General features: G+C 35.1%; 2 protein-coding genes across 3 annotated transcripts; one reads left to right on the top strand and one right to left on the bottom strand.

Moving 5' to 3' along the window:
- The first annotated feature begins 2710 nt into the window (after positions 1 to 2710).
- LOC112805606 (subtilisin-like protease SBT4.15) lies at positions 2711 to 8718 on the top strand. Its single transcript, XM_072198189.1, has 11 exons — positions 2711 to 2803; positions 2925 to 3016; positions 3224 to 3321; positions 3426 to 3569; positions 3645 to 3750; positions 5082 to 5592; positions 6270 to 6370; positions 6444 to 6671; positions 7102 to 7210; positions 7302 to 7515; positions 8025 to 8718. The coding sequence occupies exons 1-11, from the start codon at positions 2711 to 2713 to the stop codon at positions 8564 to 8566; spliced, it is 2238 nt and encodes a 745-aa protein (XP_072054290.1). The 3' UTR covers positions 8567 to 8718.
- Positions 8719 to 8927: 209 nt separating this feature from the next.
- LOC112696671 (uncharacterized) lies at positions 8928 to 14063 on the bottom strand. 2 transcript variants are annotated; one of them, XM_025749498.3, is made up of 7 exons: positions 13361 to 14063; positions 11893 to 12072; positions 11744 to 11821; positions 10651 to 10716; positions 10296 to 10361; positions 10143 to 10208; positions 8928 to 9772 (listed from the first exon to the last, which is right to left on the bottom strand). In XM_025749498.3, the coding sequence occupies exons 1-7, from the start codon at positions 13583 to 13585 to the stop codon at positions 9737 to 9739; spliced, it is 717 nt and encodes a 238-aa protein (XP_025605283.1). In that variant the 5' UTR covers positions 13586 to 14063; the 3' UTR covers positions 8928 to 9736. The 2 variants fall into 2 exon arrangements, with proteins under 2 accessions (XP_025605283.1, XP_025605282.1); XM_025749497.3 differs by having other exon boundaries at positions 8928 to 10208.
- Positions 14064 to 18678: the final 4615 nt, after the last annotated feature.

Raw genomic sequence — 18678 nt, 5'->3', positions numbered from 1 at the left:
TCGGCGAGTCCTCTGGGAATGTTTTGACCTTAAGAATGAAATTGAAATCGGTTTTGAAAACTTGGTTAACTTCAAAATGAGTTTATTTGATTGATTCTAATTATAGAGTTACGATTTGAGGACTTCAAAGAACTTAAAGTAATCAGATTGATTTTTGAGAAATTCGTAAGTGCGATAAAAGAAAAAGTTTTATATCGAGTGAATGCTTGACTACCATTTTGCGCTGTTAAATTTCTCCAGTGAGTTGTAAACTTCTGTAATCTCCGTATGGAGTATGAGAACCAGTTTAAAATCTCTGAATCTGCTAGGGGTGGATATAACAGATTAAGCTGAGTAATTTTTCCAATGAGAATCTTGTTAAATGTAATATGATTAAAGTATGTGATATTAATTGATTGCTTGGCAAGGACGGTGGTGCCATCCCGCTTGCTCAGTGCGTTATGAATTCGTGGGGATGGTGGTTTTATCCCGCTCATAATGAGAATGGTGGTGTTATTCCACTCACGGTTTGAGGACTATTATTCTCGTGATAAATATAAATATAAAGACTTATGGTGCCGATTTTGATTATGTTATGATTGAGTTTGATTATGATTCTAAGCATGATTGATTGTGAATATTAATGAAATGTCATCACTGAATTAGCAAGGATAGTGGTTTATCCCGCTGTCTGGGTGTTATCCCATTTGCATGATATGATTTTGAGCACAATCTCGTGAGGACGGCAATATGTAATGCTCACTTGAGATGTTGTGCATACGACTCAGTGGAGACGACAATACGTAATGCCCACTTGAGATCATTTTGGCACCGGGCAAGGATGGATGCCTCATCCTGCTTGTCCATGGTGGCGCAGTGGGGACAGCGATGCATAACGCCCACTTTCTCTTGGATGAAAGGTGAGATGGCACTCTCCGTTGATGTGTGACGGCACTCTTCGTTGTTTGGCACAATTTATACCTCTAGGAGAAGGTGAGACGGCGCTCTCTATTGAGATAATGGTACCATAATTTGTATAATTTCTCCTGGGGATGCGCACCGAGAGACCGATCTGGGATGTCAACCGGATTTTGTGTTGGGTTTGGCAAATAGCTGACACGTGAGCTCATGACCAGTAGGACAGACATGCATCATACTACATTTGTTTGCATTTGTTTGGGTCTGCATAATTGCTTGGTTTGCCTAATTGACATCCTGCTAACTGCTAATTATACTACTTGTTATACTTGCTCGTTTGTGCGATTGTTTAACTGTCTATGTGATTGTGACTTGTGGTTTCGGATTGTCGTAGTTTGCGTATATGTTGGGCCAGAGGCCGTGATGTGATATTGTTTTGGGCTGAAAGCCGTGATTTAGTTATGTTATATTAGATGAATCAACGGTGAGTTTGGTGAATTTGCTTCTTTGGTATATGTAGTGAAGAAATGCTATGATATATATTTGTTTTGATTGGAGTTTTTATTAGTTGAAATATAAATCTGAATTTTTACTAATCAACTGTTGATCGGTAAGATTCATAAGACGAGCGATGATCACTACGATTGAAATATATCCTCTTGTGACAATTTCTAAAACTCCTTTGGTGAGAATTTGTGGTTAAGTTCTCACCCTTTATAGCCCTCTGTTTTTCAGGAAATGGACGAGAAGCCTACGAAGACCTTTCTAAGTATTTCGGTTATGCTGTATCTGTTTTAATGTCTTAGTCATTATTTTTCCTCGCTATTATTATTATTATTATTATTATTATTATTATTATTATTATATCTTGTAAAGAGGGATAGGAGTTGTGATGAGATATGTATGAAGTTTGGGATATTATTTGCATGAAGGTTTTTTATTTTTATATGTATGTGTGCACGCGCACGCACTCGGGCTGTAATTGAAGTGTATGTATGCATGATTGTATAATAAAAGAAAATAAAAAATATTTCCAGTTTTTAGCACAAAGTAAAATGCAATGTGGTTCTTGAGTTTGGAGGCTCTCAATATGTAAAGATATATTTAAAGTCGTTGTAATACTCTTCGCTCTCAGAGTGATGTAGTTGGAAACATGACATTCTAATAGTAAAGATGTTATAAATATGCTAGGTGTTATATATGATATGACATGTGAGTTAATCTTTTATACTATCAATCTTGATGAAAATCGTTAATTAAGTGATTAAAGGATAAAAGTAATTAATTTATAATTTCAAAAGACCGATTTAATTGATAACATCTTTTAAAAATACATTTAAAAAAAATCATCGGATTAATTTAACTGATTAGTTAATTACTCCATCCTTATCATTGTTACCAAGTCTTTGCTTGATTCACGGGCGCGGCTACTGAAACTAATCGTACATTGACTGAAGCACGTTGGTAAAATGGTAATAATGGCCATTACTTAAAACCATTTAAGATCCAAAATCCAAGCAGCCAAATTCTCATCTCTGATCTTCTGTTCTGTTCGGTTCTGACACCCTACTGATCCTCAGCAGATAATGTTAGTCAATTCTTGTCACATTCCAACATATGCGCCCTGCGCCGTTGCAGCATATACGTGCAAGAAAATTAATTCATTAGTTTATAAGCCATTTCTTTTCTTTTTTGTAGAAACAAACTGTCGTGGATACTGGGTAGCAGTGACTAACTTCGGACATTATTGTTTCTGTTTTACACCACGACGCACACTGTTTTTAGAGGGAAAAAAAAGGGTAATGCAATTAAGATGTCACAGAATTTGCCACTGCCACTGCTACTTCTCTTTTGTTTCTTTTGTTCACCCATACTTATCCAAGGATCAAATCAAAATGAAAGAAAGGTAATAAGATCATCCTTCCAAATGAAGGAGATCATTTTTATTTGCTGTTGCATTTGGATTTTGTGGGGTACCACATTATTGCTAATGAAATGGTTCTCACACTTTAATTGGTTTCTAACAGCCGTACATTGTATACATGGGAGAATTACCAGAGAATAGAAGTTATGCCGTGGAAGACCACCACCATAATCTACTGACTGCAACGATTGGAAAGTAAATAATCTTAATTAGGCAGTGAATCTTACATAATATGTTATGTTACACTTCTTGGTTTTAGAATAACCGTCAATTTAGATAATATAAGCCCACGTTACAAAATCCATATCACATAGATTGTGTTTTAAATATCATTTTATTCAAGCTAACTGTTGCTTTAAATAATAGAGTAATTCATCAATGTTTCTTGTTATATTCCAACAGCAAGAAGTTAGCGAGAGTGTCGAAAATACATAGCTATGGAAAGAGCTTCAACGGATTCGTTGCACGACTTTTGCCACATGAAGCAAAGAAACTGCAAGGTAATAATGATGGTAACATTATTTAGTCACAGAACTAGTGTATAGTTAATCCATCAATGTGTTTGATGTTAATTCGCATTATTATGTGTATGATGCATGCACAGAGGAGGAGAATGTTGTATCTGTGTTCCCAAACAAACGGCAAAAATTACACACGACAAGGTCTTGGGATTTCATAGGAATGACCAAGAAAGTGAAGAGACGCAGCAACATAGAGAGCCACATCATTGTGGGTGTGCTAGATACAGGTAACACTAGTTACTTAGTAAGGAAGAAATTAAAAAATAATGGATAATGAATAAGTGTTGGCTCTATTGAAACAGGAATATGGGTTGATTGCCCCAGTTTCAACGATAAAGGGTATGGACCTCCACCACGACGATGGAAGGGCAAATGTGTTACGGGAGCCAACTTCACTGCTTGCAACAAGTATGCATATATATTCACTTAATATCTATCTCTATAAATTAATAATTCATTACAGTAGATTATGGCTTAGTTTGGTAAAACTTTTTGAAGAGGTGTTCGTACTTTTTTTTAAAATTCAAATTCTTCATTTTATGTTTGATAATAAAAAAATTATGTGATTGTGCTTCCCGCTTTTAGGATACTTTTGAAAGCACCTAGGCTTAGTTTGGTAAAACTTTTAATTTTTAAGAGTAGCTTATAAAATTTCACTTTTAAAATGGTTTTTTAAAAGTCGTAACATTTATATTTAGTAAATCAAATTAAAAATAGCTTTCAATAAACACAAACAACAACAATTGCTTTTGGTAAAATAATTTTTAAAATTTAAAAATACTATAATAGACATAAATATAAATATTAAATTTAAAAATTAGTTAACAGAATTATATTAGATTTTTAAATTTTGAAAAATACAAGTTAACTTTGAAAAGCTCTATCTTAGATGTTTAAGCTTTTAAAAAGTCTAATATAACCACATATGTTAACTAATTTTCAAATTTAATGCTTGCATTTATGTCTATTATAGTATTCTTAAATAAAAAGTTTAGGGAGACAGCACTTTTATTTAAAATTGGCCCGCACTTAGCCAACAAAAGAAAAATAAGTAACTCTCCACTATTAGATGTAATCTCACACCATTAAAAACACTATTAATGACTAATTGATGACTACAAATCACAAAAACTACTGGTCCCATAGTACTCCTCATTTCTAAATTTTAAAAGTTAAAACGTAATTATTGTTGCTTATGTTTATTGAAAGCTATTTTTAATTTGATTTATCAAATATAAACGATACAACTTTTAAAAAGTCATCTTTTAAAAGTTAGTTTTTATAAGCTATTTTTGAAAAGTAAAAGTTTTACCAAATTAAGTCTATATATACACTAAGCTAGAGTGGATAAAAGAAACATTTTTTCAAATTAATTTGAAGACGACTATTCATGTAAAGATAATTTTATATAAAAATAATAATTGAGATATTAACAGTGTTATATTAATAGTTTAGTTAAATATATTAAATTTTCTAAATAATTTTATAATTATTTTCATACAAATATTTTCACATGAATGATCACTTAATTTAGTCTATATACTTATTAGAATCATCTATGTTAAAATTTAATTATTAGAATCACACAACAAGCTATTATGCTTATTAGTTTTTGAATGGATGATCCAAGGTTTACTAATTTTCTATAATATTCCCTTTTGTAGAATAATTAAGCCCATTGTGATGGAAATTTTTGCATGGGTTTTCATACAACGTTAACTCCATTCTCCGATGTGCAGCAAGGTGATCGGAGCAAAATACTTCAACCTGGACCCAGTCAGCCAAATGCCCGACAACATCAGCCCGGCGGACGACCAAGGCCACGGTACTCACACTTCCTCCACAGCTGCAGGCGTAGCCGTGGAGGGTGCAAGCCTCTACGGCATTGGCAAAGGCACTGCACGTGGTGGCGTCCCGTCTGCCCGCATCGCCATGTACAAGGTTTGCTGGACTGTTGGATGCAGCGACATGGACATGCTTGCCGGCTTCGACGAGGCCATTGCTGACGGCGTCAATTTAATTTCGGTCTCAATTGGAGGGCCTTCCAGGGAGTTCTTCAATGACCCTATTGCAATTGGTGCATTCCATGCTATGAAGAGAGGGATTCTCACTTCTTGCTCTGCCGGCAATGACGGTCCTCACCTTTCCACTGTTGAGAATGTTGCTCCTTGGATACTGACGGTGGCTGCTTCCACCGTTGATAGGCAGTTCACGACGGTGGTATCCTTGGGGAATGGCAAGAACACCACAGTGAGTACTACTAATTACTTAGCATATATTCAACTTTAATTTATTGGTAATTTAATTTATCGGCAATGTTAATAAGATAATAAATAAAATTACCTTATTTAATATATAGCATCCATCATTACATATTTATCATATCTAAAATCCAATATAGATTGTTCTAGTGGTTAGCTCACTAGTCTGTTCAAGCAAGCATCACCGATTCGAATCCCGCCTTATACATGTAGCATTTGATTGGCTAACGACAAACCCTGAAATTAAAATCCGATTCACCACAGAGTAGATCTTAGTCTATTGGGTTGGGAATACCGTGAGAAACAAAATTTATCACATCTAAAATTACATAATTATTCTAGCGGTAATTTACAAATGCTAAATAAAGTATCTAGATTGTCTGGGTTGATTTTCTATTATTGTGCAAACATTATTGTAATTCTATACTCTCTGTAACTAACGAGAAATTCTTGTATCGTATTAAAAGAAAAATAGTGTTATTCTGGCTTATTAATCCATCTATTTATAAGTTAACTGTATGTAATAATAACAGATGCAGATGATAAGCACTTACATTCTAACTAAAAGGTAATAGATAATTGGATGCACAAAAATTACTTTCCAAAAATCTTAATTAAGCATTGAGTGATTTTTACAAGTAGCTTATTTGGAAGTTTGTTTTGTAGGGACTATCTATCAATACCTTTTGCCCCGAGCAGAAGATGTACCCGTTGACTAATGGAGTGCTTGTTGCTAACAGAACTGGAGATGGCTATGGCAATCCAATGTATTGTTACTGAACCCTGATGCGATTTAAAAGAACTTGTGTATTTATCTAATAATAAATTATTATGATGCAGTTCTTGTGATTATGGGACATTACAGAAGGACAAGGTGCAGGGAAAGATAGTGTACTGCCTAGGGGGAATGGGTAATCAAGACTTGATCATCAAAGAATTGGGTGGAGCAGGGACTATCATAGGCCTTGATAACAGAATAGATGACTCCTACAACGTAGTTATTCCAGCTACGTTTGTTGAAGCCAATACTGATGGCAGAGACATTGATCTCTACATCAATTCCACAAAGTACGTTTACCCTCAAAATCCTCTTAATTCAAAACTGCCCACATTACATTATGTGATTACTAGTAAAATTTTAAATTACAAGAATTTGGATATGCGGTTAGGATGGCTCTAATTAGAGAACCAATACATTTCCAACAATCAGCCAAAAATTTTTTTTCAGTCAACACGAGAGAGAGAGAAAAGAAAAAGAGAGTAAAAAAGAGCATTCATATAAAAAATGCTATTTGCACATCAAAATCAGCTAATATGTATTTGTATATAAATATATGTGTAGTTTAATTTATTTTTAATGTATATTTTATATTTTAATATATATTTTATGATGGCTGATTTTAGTTGGTGATTTTAAGAATTTATATATATCATCACTCTTTTTAAGATGATAAAAATTCACTAACCTGAGGGAACCTATGCGAAAATTTGATATCAGGGATGCTACAGCAGTGATACACAAGACAACAAGTACAAAGATCCCTGCTCCATTTGTTGCTTCTTTCTCATCAAGAGGCCCTCAATTTATCAACCCAAACATCCTCAAGGTGATTCTTGTCCACGTCCCTATCTTGCAACCATGCGTTTGATTTTGCTTGGTTGGTTTCTAAACTTGTTTACATTGAATATATTGCAAAGCCTGACTTGGCTGCTCCAGGACAAGACATTCTGGCTGCATTTTCCAAATTGGCAACAATAACAGGGTACCCTCAAGACTCACGTTATGAAGTTTATAATATATTATCAGGGACATCAATGGCTTCCCCACATGCCATTGGAGCTGCTGCCTATGTCAAATCTTTCCACCCTGATTGGAGCCCTGCTGCAATTAAATCAGCCCTCATGACCACTGGTGAGAATTTCCTATCCAACACCTGACAAGTAAAGTAACATTTTTAGGTTTTATAATTTCAAAGCCTTTTTCTTTGTTAACTTTTTAAGAGTGTTTTTAATTAAATTACAATGACAATTTTGATAAAATACACACACATAAGTATGTACATATATTTTAAAAGTTGCATATCTAACTAGAAATGAAAATTTTCTCGAATGCTTTTGAATGAGTTAGAAAAGGTTCTTATGCATATTAAAAATGTCTAGAGATACGGAAAAAGTAAATGCAATATTTTGTGGATCTCCTCTTTATTTTTCTTTATTTTTTTGTGTTTATTCTGTATACTATTTACGGTTTCAATTTGTATATGAATGTGAATCTAAAAACCCTATACCCTAAAAGGCTATACTTCCCCTTTAAAAGCGAATTCAAACGCACTATAATTACAACTAAAAAAACTATTTATTCTTTGGTGCATCACACTAAATTTTATTTCCTAATCCAACATTTTCATCTCCACGATTCAGCCACCCCCTTGAAAACAAGTGATAATTTCTCGGAGCTGGCAGCTGGGGCAGGACAGATAAACCCAGCTGGAGCAGTTCATCCTGGCTTAGTTTATGACATTAGAATAGACTCCTATGTCGCCTTCCTATGCAAGCAAGGCTCCAATGCCACCAACATTGGCATGCTTATAGGCACCAAGAATTTTGACTGCGCAAGCGCCAAGCTCGCGCAAGGCACCGATGGACTCAACTACCCCACCGTGCATCTCCAGCTTATGTCTGCTAATGAAAAGATTTCCGCAGTCTTTCATCGGAGAGTGACTAATGTAGGATATGGGACCGCAACATATAAAGCTAAAGTTACAGCACCTGAGGGTGTTTCAGTTGAGGTGATCCCAGATACGTTGGTGTTTAGTGGATTGCATCAAGAGCTGTCGTTTAAAGTTGTCTTAAAGGGGCCACCAATGGCGAACGAGACACGGGTGTCGACTGGATCAATTGAATGGCAAGATTCTAAACACAACGTCAGAAGTCTCATACTCGTATACAAATCAATGTTGTAAAGCGGCAGAAGGCACATTTCAAAACATAGGATTTCATTGTAAACATTTAGGTTAGTTATTTGGTTTAGCCTAATGAATTTTAGTGCACGAATGATCAAATCTTTCTGCTTGCGAATTGGAAACGACATGAACCCATGCATCACTCCATTTTTTCTCCCTATCGGTCTGTTAACAGATGATAACCATTCTAATTAAGTTGTTTGCAGCAAGAACGTTTGTTGAGCCATATCACCGGGTGCGGGTGATACGGGACACTTGAACATTGCTAAATTGCTAGCGGGAATGCGCTCCTAAAATGGACCAACTGTTATGTTATGGTGATTGCCGAATAACTTTTAAAAGTAATATGACTCAGACTTGGTGATTGTACAAGGCATGTAATAAATAGGATTAACTGCTCAAAGCCTTAAACATAGTAAAGTTCGAGAATCCGGATGATAATATCTAATCGACTACCTATAAAGAACTCAGCTGGTTTCGCTACTTCACAAAACCAACGATCCCACTTTTTCTCTTCCCTTGGGAGGATAATCCTCCCAGTAAGGAATTTGATAACAGAGAACGAAAGCGTGTAAAAAACCCATACAAAAAAAGGCTTAAACTCTACCAAAGTGCTATATATATGTTTTGGTCTTCATTCTCATCCCTCAACGGTCAACGGATATAGTTAACATGTACTCTCCTTAATTTTTCCATCAGGTCATAAGCAGGTGCGAACTTTGAAAGCTAGTAATGGTGCACATTTGATCCATAAGATTATATTGAGAAGTCAACAATGCATTCCGGACTGTCGGTTATGGATGCTCTTAAACCTAGTTAGTTCTTTTCTCCTCTTTCTTGCCTCTGCCGCAGCAACAGCATCCACTACATTTTTACCTGAGCATAAGACCTTTGTTTGTTGCTTTTCCTGCGGAGAAGTTGCAGTGTGAGATGTTGTTGAAGACAGAGATAACTTAGGAACAGAATGTAGTTGAAGCTCGAGATCGTGTTCTTGCTCTTGCTTGACAGCAGATACATGCTCATTATGATCAAGTGAAGGTCCATGGAAGTTCCCTATAATGTGACTTCCAGTTTTCTGCTCAGCTCCATTCAATGGAAACATTATAGTTGTGTGGCCAGTATCATGAGTTGATCCAGCCTCTGTCCACCCAGAAGCTACAGTTTTAGCTTTCAATGGTAGATCTGGTTGATAATCCACAGTTGCCGCTGTATTCAAAGACAAAGAAGAACTACACTGTTTACCTAGAGAAAGTTCATCTCGTTTATCAATTAGGCCAATGGAAGGTGGGGCTGGTTGTCCATTTCCAAAATCTGGAACAGGGAATAACCAGGGACATTGTACCATATATAATGGATTTTGTGTCCTATTGTCATTTGCAAGGTTATTTTGCTTGTGAAATGAGCCGGTCTCAGAAGAGCACGGCAGAGAAACAGTAGGCGGAACGGGAATGGAACTAAATGGTGGATGTTGTACTTGAACTGGATTAGAAGACTGAATGATGGGAGGCCAAAATAATTGTGTAACTGGAAAATGGTTACAAACGAACCATGGGGCATTACCAGATAAATTTGTTACCTCGGCCATAGATGATTCCTGTTCAACAGGAGCTTTGGCTACCTCACTGTTTATTGTCTTGGCTATCTGCAAACGGAACCCAGTATTTATCTACTAGTTTTGCAAGCAAGAAGATTATGCTCTTGTGAATCTCTTAATAGCAGAATATCTTACTTGTGCCTTTAAATGCTTATTTGTAGTCTCCAAAGACTGATACTCTTTCAAAGCCAAATCCTTCTCCTTGTCACCAGAAATTTTATAAATGTGGAGTGAAGATCAGACAAACATCCAATTAATAATAATAATATCTTAGAGAGTGCCTCATCCATGAAGATGAAGAAAAGTGGTGAACAATACCATACCTCAACTATGCTAGGTGTACAAAAAAATTAACCACTAAAATCAGCCACCAGAGTAGAATACATATTGAAATACAAAATATACATTAAAAATGAATTGAACTATACATGTATTTGTACACAAATACGTGATGGCTGATTTTGGTGTATAACTAGCATTTTTGCCGTACCTTCTTCAGATTTTCGTTCTCCAACACTAAATTGGAAGCTTTTCTGGTTAAATCTTCGCACAGAGCCTGAAGCAAACCAACAAACAAACATAAAAAAAATAAACTACTCAATCTTCCAAATAGACAATAACCCGTTAGAACAATTAGACACTTGCAAGAATACTTCTTTCTTTTTCTCTGTTCTCTTCTATGTCAGTTTAGAAATATCCATGTATCAGGTGTCTTCCATATTTACTCATTTACACAAGTAATATGGAACGAAATCTACAGTGTCACCTTTACATAGAAATTAAACTGTACATTAATAAGTCCGTAACTAAAAATCTATAAACCGAAATTTTCATGTGAAAGTCATGCTTGAAAGGTTTTGCTAATTAAAAGGATAGATTACCTTGCATAATACAAAGCATGCCAATATTGCATTTATTCCAAATAGGCATACCAATACAGACATTACTCACTTACATCACAGATATGGGTTTATATTTAGTTTTGATGACTTCTTTAGTTTGGGAATGAAGGACGTATCACATTTATTTAAAACTAGGTTTCTGCATGCCCAACTATTAATATAATCAAAATAAAACTTGTTATTGTTACTATGCGCTATGGGAAAGTACATGCATAACCACGTTAGCTTCAGGTCACATATCACGCACATTTATGGTTCATTACCAACAATGATGCTTCATGTAATTTGCATTCTAAAGTTTCTGTCATTTTGGTTACTGGCACACAAGGACTGTGGCTATTCTCCACGTTTGAAGGATGTTAAAATAAATAATTGCTGTTCTGGACTGTGGATACATTCATTTGCCTCAAGAAATGTGTAGATCATCATCAATTAATACAGTGTGAATCAATAATGTCCAATTAACTGTGTCAGAGAGGGAATGAATAATAAATCAGCTAATGTAAAGATCCTTCCTTAAATGGAAGTAATGATAAAAAAGCACAGGCAATATAAGTTGACAAACAAACTACGTGGTCAACAATAAAATATGAAGCCAAGATTGGTAGTACTGCAAAACACACCAAGCATTGGCTAAGACTGTGTTTGGTCAAGATTTTATGCAGTCTATAAGCAAAACACCTGTCTACGACGGATTGTCTGCCTTGCTGACTCTCTATTTGCCAATATTCTGCGAATCCTCCGTGCTTCTTTTTCTTCCTAAACAAACAGCCAATTAGATTTCAAGTGCCAAACCATTGCAGTGGAGGAAAATTCAAGCTTTCTTATACCTCAGTTAAATTACGCCTTGACTTGCTGCAGCGAACCGCAGAGTAACTAGTAGTCTTCAGTGAATCAGCATCCTGCTCCATCTTCATATGTCTTGCACAGTCATCCTGCCTCCCTTCTCTTTGTTCAGAATTACAAGCAACTGATCGTTCATCTAGCTGCTGGCCTGCAATAGCTTCTCCCTGCCAAAATTAAACCAACAAAGCTGCTTGGTAAAATGTGGTGTTAACAAAAACAACATTATTAAAATGGAAATACAACGTATTAGATCAATATTGATCATCAAATTGGAGGAAGAATAAGAATGCAACATTATCCAGGGCTATCTACTTTTTTGTAGCTGTTTTTATCAAAAGTTTCTCATTGTACGAAGCCTTTTTCCAAATTATACTATTTCTAAATTCTACATGAAATGTTACAACTTGGTAATACTCTTGATTAAAGAGTGTGTTCTACAGTTAATTGACTTCTCCATTTACATTCAAAGTAAAAAGAAAGAATAAATTAAATGAGTTATCCAAGTTAAGTGAAGTTATTTGTTTTTTTCTTCCAGAAAATGTAGGGGCAAGATTGTTTATCAATAATAAGCAATAATACTAGAATAAGGAAATCATAAGGAGATGAAGAAAGTTTAATTAGGCATGACACAATTCACCAAGGCTGTGTTTTGAAGTGAAGCTGGGATTGAGAAATATTATAAATAAGAATATTTTTTGAAAGAAATATTATAAAAAATTGAAATTTAGTCCCATTCCCCATCCCCTGTCCTAGTCCCAAGAAAGAAACAACCGCAACTTAAAGGACGTCATAGATTGATAGCCCCGAATATTCATATATTATAATAACAAAATATATATAATTTAGGTTACAAATTCTATACATATTTTAACTGGTTTTCTTCACATGGACGAAACTAGCTATGATGAAATTGCTATTGTGCCCTTGAGCTTTTCTCCTTTCGCATGTTTCCTAAATTTAACAAACATGAAAGGTTAAATCCACACACTGAAAAGAGATTACGCATTCTTCTTCATCTCTAAATAAGGATAAGGAACTGCACCCCAACACAATCAACAGATTCCGCAATACAATAAGCTGGGAACAACAAACCACCTACCAATCTCGTTCATAATCGTGTTCGTTTCTTAAATAACAGTTTTGATCAATTATGGAAAACTAATCCGACTTCACACCGAAACTTGAAATAGTAATAGTAACTCCACTCGCATCACTTCGTTAGTCGGTACACGGAATAAATTGATTAATGTTATTTCCGATATTGTTTATTTGTAATTTCTGTTGACGCGTGCTTCTATAGTAATTTTTATTTTTTCAAAATATTGACTATTTTTCACATGCCTTTAAATGTGAAATTTTTATTAGATTCTCGTGATTAAATAAAATCAAAGAGTATATAATTAAGTAATTAGTTAACAGAGAAAACAAAGACTATAAAAACAAAACACTAACCCCGGGGAGAGGGGCAGAGCTAGAGAGATCCGAGTGCGAGTGCCGCGTGAAGTGTGGTGCGTGGGTGGAACGAGAGGCGGTGGCCTCGCGCATGGCGAGGTTTGCCAAGTCAGCAAGAGTCTCTGCCGCTTCAATCTCTGTCTTAATGAGGCGATCCACACGGTGCTCCTCCGAGGCAGACGAAGAAGTTGAATAGCTCAAAGCACACAGCTTCTCTGTTTCCATCACCTCCACGATGAAACAAACAACAAAAGGAAAAAAAAAAAAAGAGAAAAGTGTAACGGTGTAACGGTGGTGAAATGAAAGAGTTAGTGCGAGCGAAGAACCGAACAAATAAAGAGTGTGAAGGAGAGAGAGGGAAGGAAATGGAATGGTATGTATGAGTTTGTTCAGTGGCTAGCGGAAGAGCGGGGGGCCACAAGGAGTGTGCGAGTGCCACGTGTCATTCATATTCACAAGTGGACATCTTCGATAATAAGCGGCCATGTATCTTGGACTGCCACGTTTCATTCAGCTTGCCCACGTAGGAGATCTGACGCACTTGCAATTTTCCAAAAGTCGGCTTACTCCTTCCCTTCTTTTCTTGCCTCCTCAGTCCTCCCCCTTCATTTCAGTTTCCACCTTCGGTCATACATTACTCAAAATACCTTTTCAGGCTATAGTAGTGTCAATTCAAAGTATTTGGACTAAAATTTCAGAAATTAAAAAATTATATATTTTGGCGTCTCATCATTTTCTTCCTCTGTTCTTTTTTCTAGCAAGCCCCAAAAATTATAATTAATTAGTGTAATCCAAATATATTTGTTCTGATAAGGATACTTTTTGCACTATAGGTAGATTCTGTGCTATTTCACACGTCTTTGAGAACCTTTTGATTAGTGAGAAAATAATCTCTAGAATTTGGACTCGAACCTGAAACCTGCAAAAAAAAATTTTCAACACTCAAATTAGTTTAATATTTTTGAAATAAAGAGAGTAAAATGTATTTTGTTCTTTTGATCTTTCGTCTTCGTTAGAAACTTTAATTTATAATCGCTGAAGGTTAATTATCCGTTAGTTATTTTCAAGACTTTAGGTGCTGGGATCTTAGTGTTGGAAATAAGTAGGATAATCACAATTTAATTAATTATGTGTTAAATAATTTGTTATTGTTATTATATTAAAATATTAATGTCTTTAATTAAATTTAGAGATTTATTTTTATGATAGTGATTATAATATTGAGAGATAAATTTTTTATAATTTAATCTAAATTGTTCTTGGTCATAGGAATATTAAAAAGAACATTAATAATGCGAAAAGATCAATATATATAATGTTCTCTATTGGATGAAGATTAATAGATTTCATTTATTAAATTATATATATATAGATGGTGCATATAGAAATACAGTCATTGAACTGACTCATTTTGAGAATTTCTAATGGTTATAATTACCGCATATTTGTCAATAGGATATTCTCAAGATGAACATAGTAATAGAGTTTCCTTTGACCTATGACTGTCATAGTAATTAACAATGTATTTATTATACTTTGATTCCGGACACCTAATACCCTAGGGTGCTAGTTGAATAGATATTGGGTATGATTTAAATACTTGTAGAATTAATGATTATTCAATAAGGATTCCGTCAACTCTCGATAAAGAGTTTGAGTTCTATGATTAGAATGACTGAGATGAATAAAACATTGGCCAAGGAGATTAAATGAATAAAGAAATGAGTTTCTTAAGTCATTCACAATTCATTATAATAATGGTAACAAGTTAGAGTTTGACAATCAAACCATACTCTAAGAGTTAACCAAGAGCCGGAAAGATGGAAGGAATTATACTTTGTTCTTATAAGATTCTTAGTAAAAATATATTACTTCATACTATCGGGTCGTTGAGGAGTGTTGCTAGACTCCAACCTTGATTAGTAAATTTAGTATGACTAATTTACTACCCGCTTAGTATTGAACCTATGCGGTCACACACTAACGAATGTTCTAATCTTTGCTACAGAATTATTTAATTATTATTTTAATTTAATCAAATAAATATTTATATTAATTCAAAATGGAATATTATTATATTCTTTGCTAGCACCAAGAATATAATAATAGTATAATAATTGAGAATATTAAATGAGAATTGAGAATAATTAGTTATTCTATTTCTAAATTGGGATGAGATCCTAACTGATTCTTTTTCAAATTGAATTATGATATGATTCATAAATTTAAAGGATTCATATTTAGAATTTCAAGATATGATTTAAATTTGAATTGAGATTCAAATTTAAAATCAGTAACAAATATCATACTATATATATGCATGCCAAAAGTACAAGACACAGATGAAAATAAAAAACAAGAGTTTTATTCTTTTACATCTACACACATAAATGTATATGAGCCTAATTATTGGAGAAGAATTTTATGGTGTGCAAAAAGTTGCAAAGAGGTTCTCAATTTAGATCAGATATCCATTGGTCAAAGAGTTGACAGCAAAGGTTGGTTTCGGTGTGGATACGCATAGCGCCTTCGTACCATTGAAGGAGAAAAGGATTTTTACTAGCGTACTCAGGTATTTAGATCTGATCTACTATATATTTATTATTGGAATAAAGTTTAAGCACAAAATAGATCTTTAGGATTACTTTCTTTTCTTCCGCTGTGTGTTATGAACACATTATAATCCTTCACTTAGGAGCATTCGAAATATGGGAAAGAAGCTTGTTACGGTGGACGGTTATCATTTTTGAATTTGCTTAATTCCACTGATGAGTTTGGAAAACTCTAAATTAATATTTGTGATGACTAAACATTATTAATTATATTAATTACAAAATTATTAATTTGATTTTCCTTTAACATATGTTAATTAATAATTTTGTGATGCAGGTTTATATTGGGCCGAAAAATAAAAGAAAAATATTAGCTTGCCCAATTCATATACTCAGCCTTGGAATTGAATTTATACGGCTGAAATAATGGTTGCGTTGGTTGGGCCAGAATTGATGAATTAAGCCCAATTGATTTTATCATTAAATAATCAAAGAAGTGTGGCTGAAATATTTTGAATGGGCCAGAATTCCAATAGCATCATAATCCCAATTTGTTTTGCATGCCTGGTCCGAAAGAAAAATGGAATTGGGGCACAATGGTTAAAATAATGAAAACCCAATTCTTTGAATCTTGGTTGCATGCTTTCAATGGACTTCACACTTTAACTTGTGGTGGAATTCAAATTTTATCAAGTAAAGTTAATATAGTCCTTGGAACTATGAGAGAGAAATGGTCAATTGATTTGATGGCTTCTTTAATGTTACACGCCACCCAGGGAAGTAAAAGCAAGCTATTTTCAATTAATGTGTTTAATCACTTTGAATTGCTTTTCTTCAGATTCTTTCTTCTCTCTATCATCTCTTTCTCTCTTCGGTTATTGCACAGAAAATATTGGCAGCCATGGAAGCAAATGTAAGCTACCGAAAGGAAGGGAGAAAAATAAAAATGAGCTGTGGCTGAGATATTCACCAAATGTGGTTAGATTTGGTGAGATTATCTTGAGCCTTTCATGCTCAAAAATGGAAGAAGAAGATTCGGCCAGCTAGAGGAGATTCTTGAAGCATGGCTTGTCTTTGATTCTGCTCAACCACCACAGGGAGTAGCTAGAGTGGCGAAGTGATGGTTGAAGGCAGAGATTGAAGCAGATGAAGTCATTATCATCATGAGGCATCAAGGGCCAGAAATCCATCTTGGAGAGGAAGCCAAGGATGGAGAGCCCGGATTGATGAAGGGTGATGATCAAGAAAGGACTAGAGGTAATTGCATGTTGGTTAATGCATGGTTATCTCTTCTCTCTCTGAGTGGCCGAACCGGTTCTGTGTTTGTTGAAGGAGGAAGAAGTTGGTTCGGTTTTGGCTTCAAGTGTGGAGGCTTTCCTCTTCTTTAAAAAGGGGGAACAACCACTGTTTAAAGCAAGGAGTAAGATTTGAGAGTGCAAGGCACAAAGTTCTCAGAGCTACCTAAGCTAGCAGTTCTTCTTCTCCTTCAATGTTTTCTGTTTTGTAATTTTTCTGTTTAATTTTGTCATGTCTTGAGTCTCATGGAAAAAGGCAAACAGTGAGGTTTGTAATGAAAAAGCCATAGAGCGGAAAAAGGCAGAGAGTGCAAAATTAAAAGAAAAAGCCATAGATGTCTTAAAGTTCCTTTGTTCATCTTTGTTGTGTATCATGATTCTGTGGGAATCCCCTTGTAAGTTGGGTTAGCACTTTACAAGTTGTAATCAGATTGATTATAGTGAAATTCCATCATGTTTGTGATGGAGACTGGATGTAGGCCGCACTGCACTTAGCAGCCGAACCAGGATATATCTGAGTGCAATCTTCTTCTCTTTCTACTCCATTTCTGTTTTCCACTACACAGGAGCAAAAACCAGAATTATCTCGTGCCAAGTGACGAGACAAAACAAAAAGTCTCGTGGCAAGGGACGAGACAAAACAAAGTTGCTCGTGTCAAGTGACGAGCAAGTTTTAGTGGGGTGTAGTGTGGCTTTATTACTGTTTTGATATTGGAAAAAGACACAACCTCGTTAACCTGGTCTTCTTACTTAAGTGTTGAAAAGGACATGACTTCAAAAGGTTAGTACTGCTTGTCCTTTTTTGCATTTTTTGTTTTGATGATGGGAAGAGAAAAGAAAAAAATGGTGGAGGTCAAAAGCGAAAACATTTATAATTAGGTGCATGTTGATGTGAAGCATCGCGCCTCTGCGTACTGCGATAGTGAATTGCTTCATGAGCTTAAAGCTCTGAATCTAGTTAAGGACGGTTCTGCTATTGGTGTGGAAATTCTTCGTTGTGGCAGCGAAGAGAGGGTTTGTGAGAGGAGAGGGGATTGGACATATTTCTATATGTATATCCCATGTTTTACGAAGCTTCATTTGAAGTTCTCTTTTCCAATTTTGAATGTAAGGTTTTGACGCAACTGAACTGTGCTCTCTCACAACTACACCCAAACTCATGAGCTTTCTTGCGAGCTTTTGAATGTTTAATGACCTTTCTGGATTTTTTTGCATCTCTGAATATTTTCTTTTCTTTGTTTCAATCTAAAGGAGTGCGAAAAGGTTTGTGGATTAACCATAGCAGCTTCCCAGATTGTTCTATATTTTTGCTATATAAATCTTCTTTCAAAAGCTTTAAGTCTATGTTTGTAAAGACTTGGTATTCAAAAATTGAGTATCCGTTTTATTTGGATGAGGAGTTGATTGAAAAATTTTCTTTGTATTAGTGCCCGGAACCAATGCAAATTTTGGAAGCTGTGGATAGGAGTGA

Source organism: Arachis hypogaea, chromosome 6 (genome assembly GCF_003086295.3).
Source record: "Arachis hypogaea cultivar Tifrunner chromosome 6, arahy.Tifrunner.gnm2.J5K5, whole genome shotgun sequence".
NCBI classification, from domain to species: Eukaryota; Viridiplantae; Streptophyta; class Magnoliopsida; order Fabales; family Fabaceae; genus Arachis; species Arachis hypogaea.
Note: the sequence above shows the minus strand (reverse complement) of the source record. Positions and strands in the feature narration are given on the sequence as shown.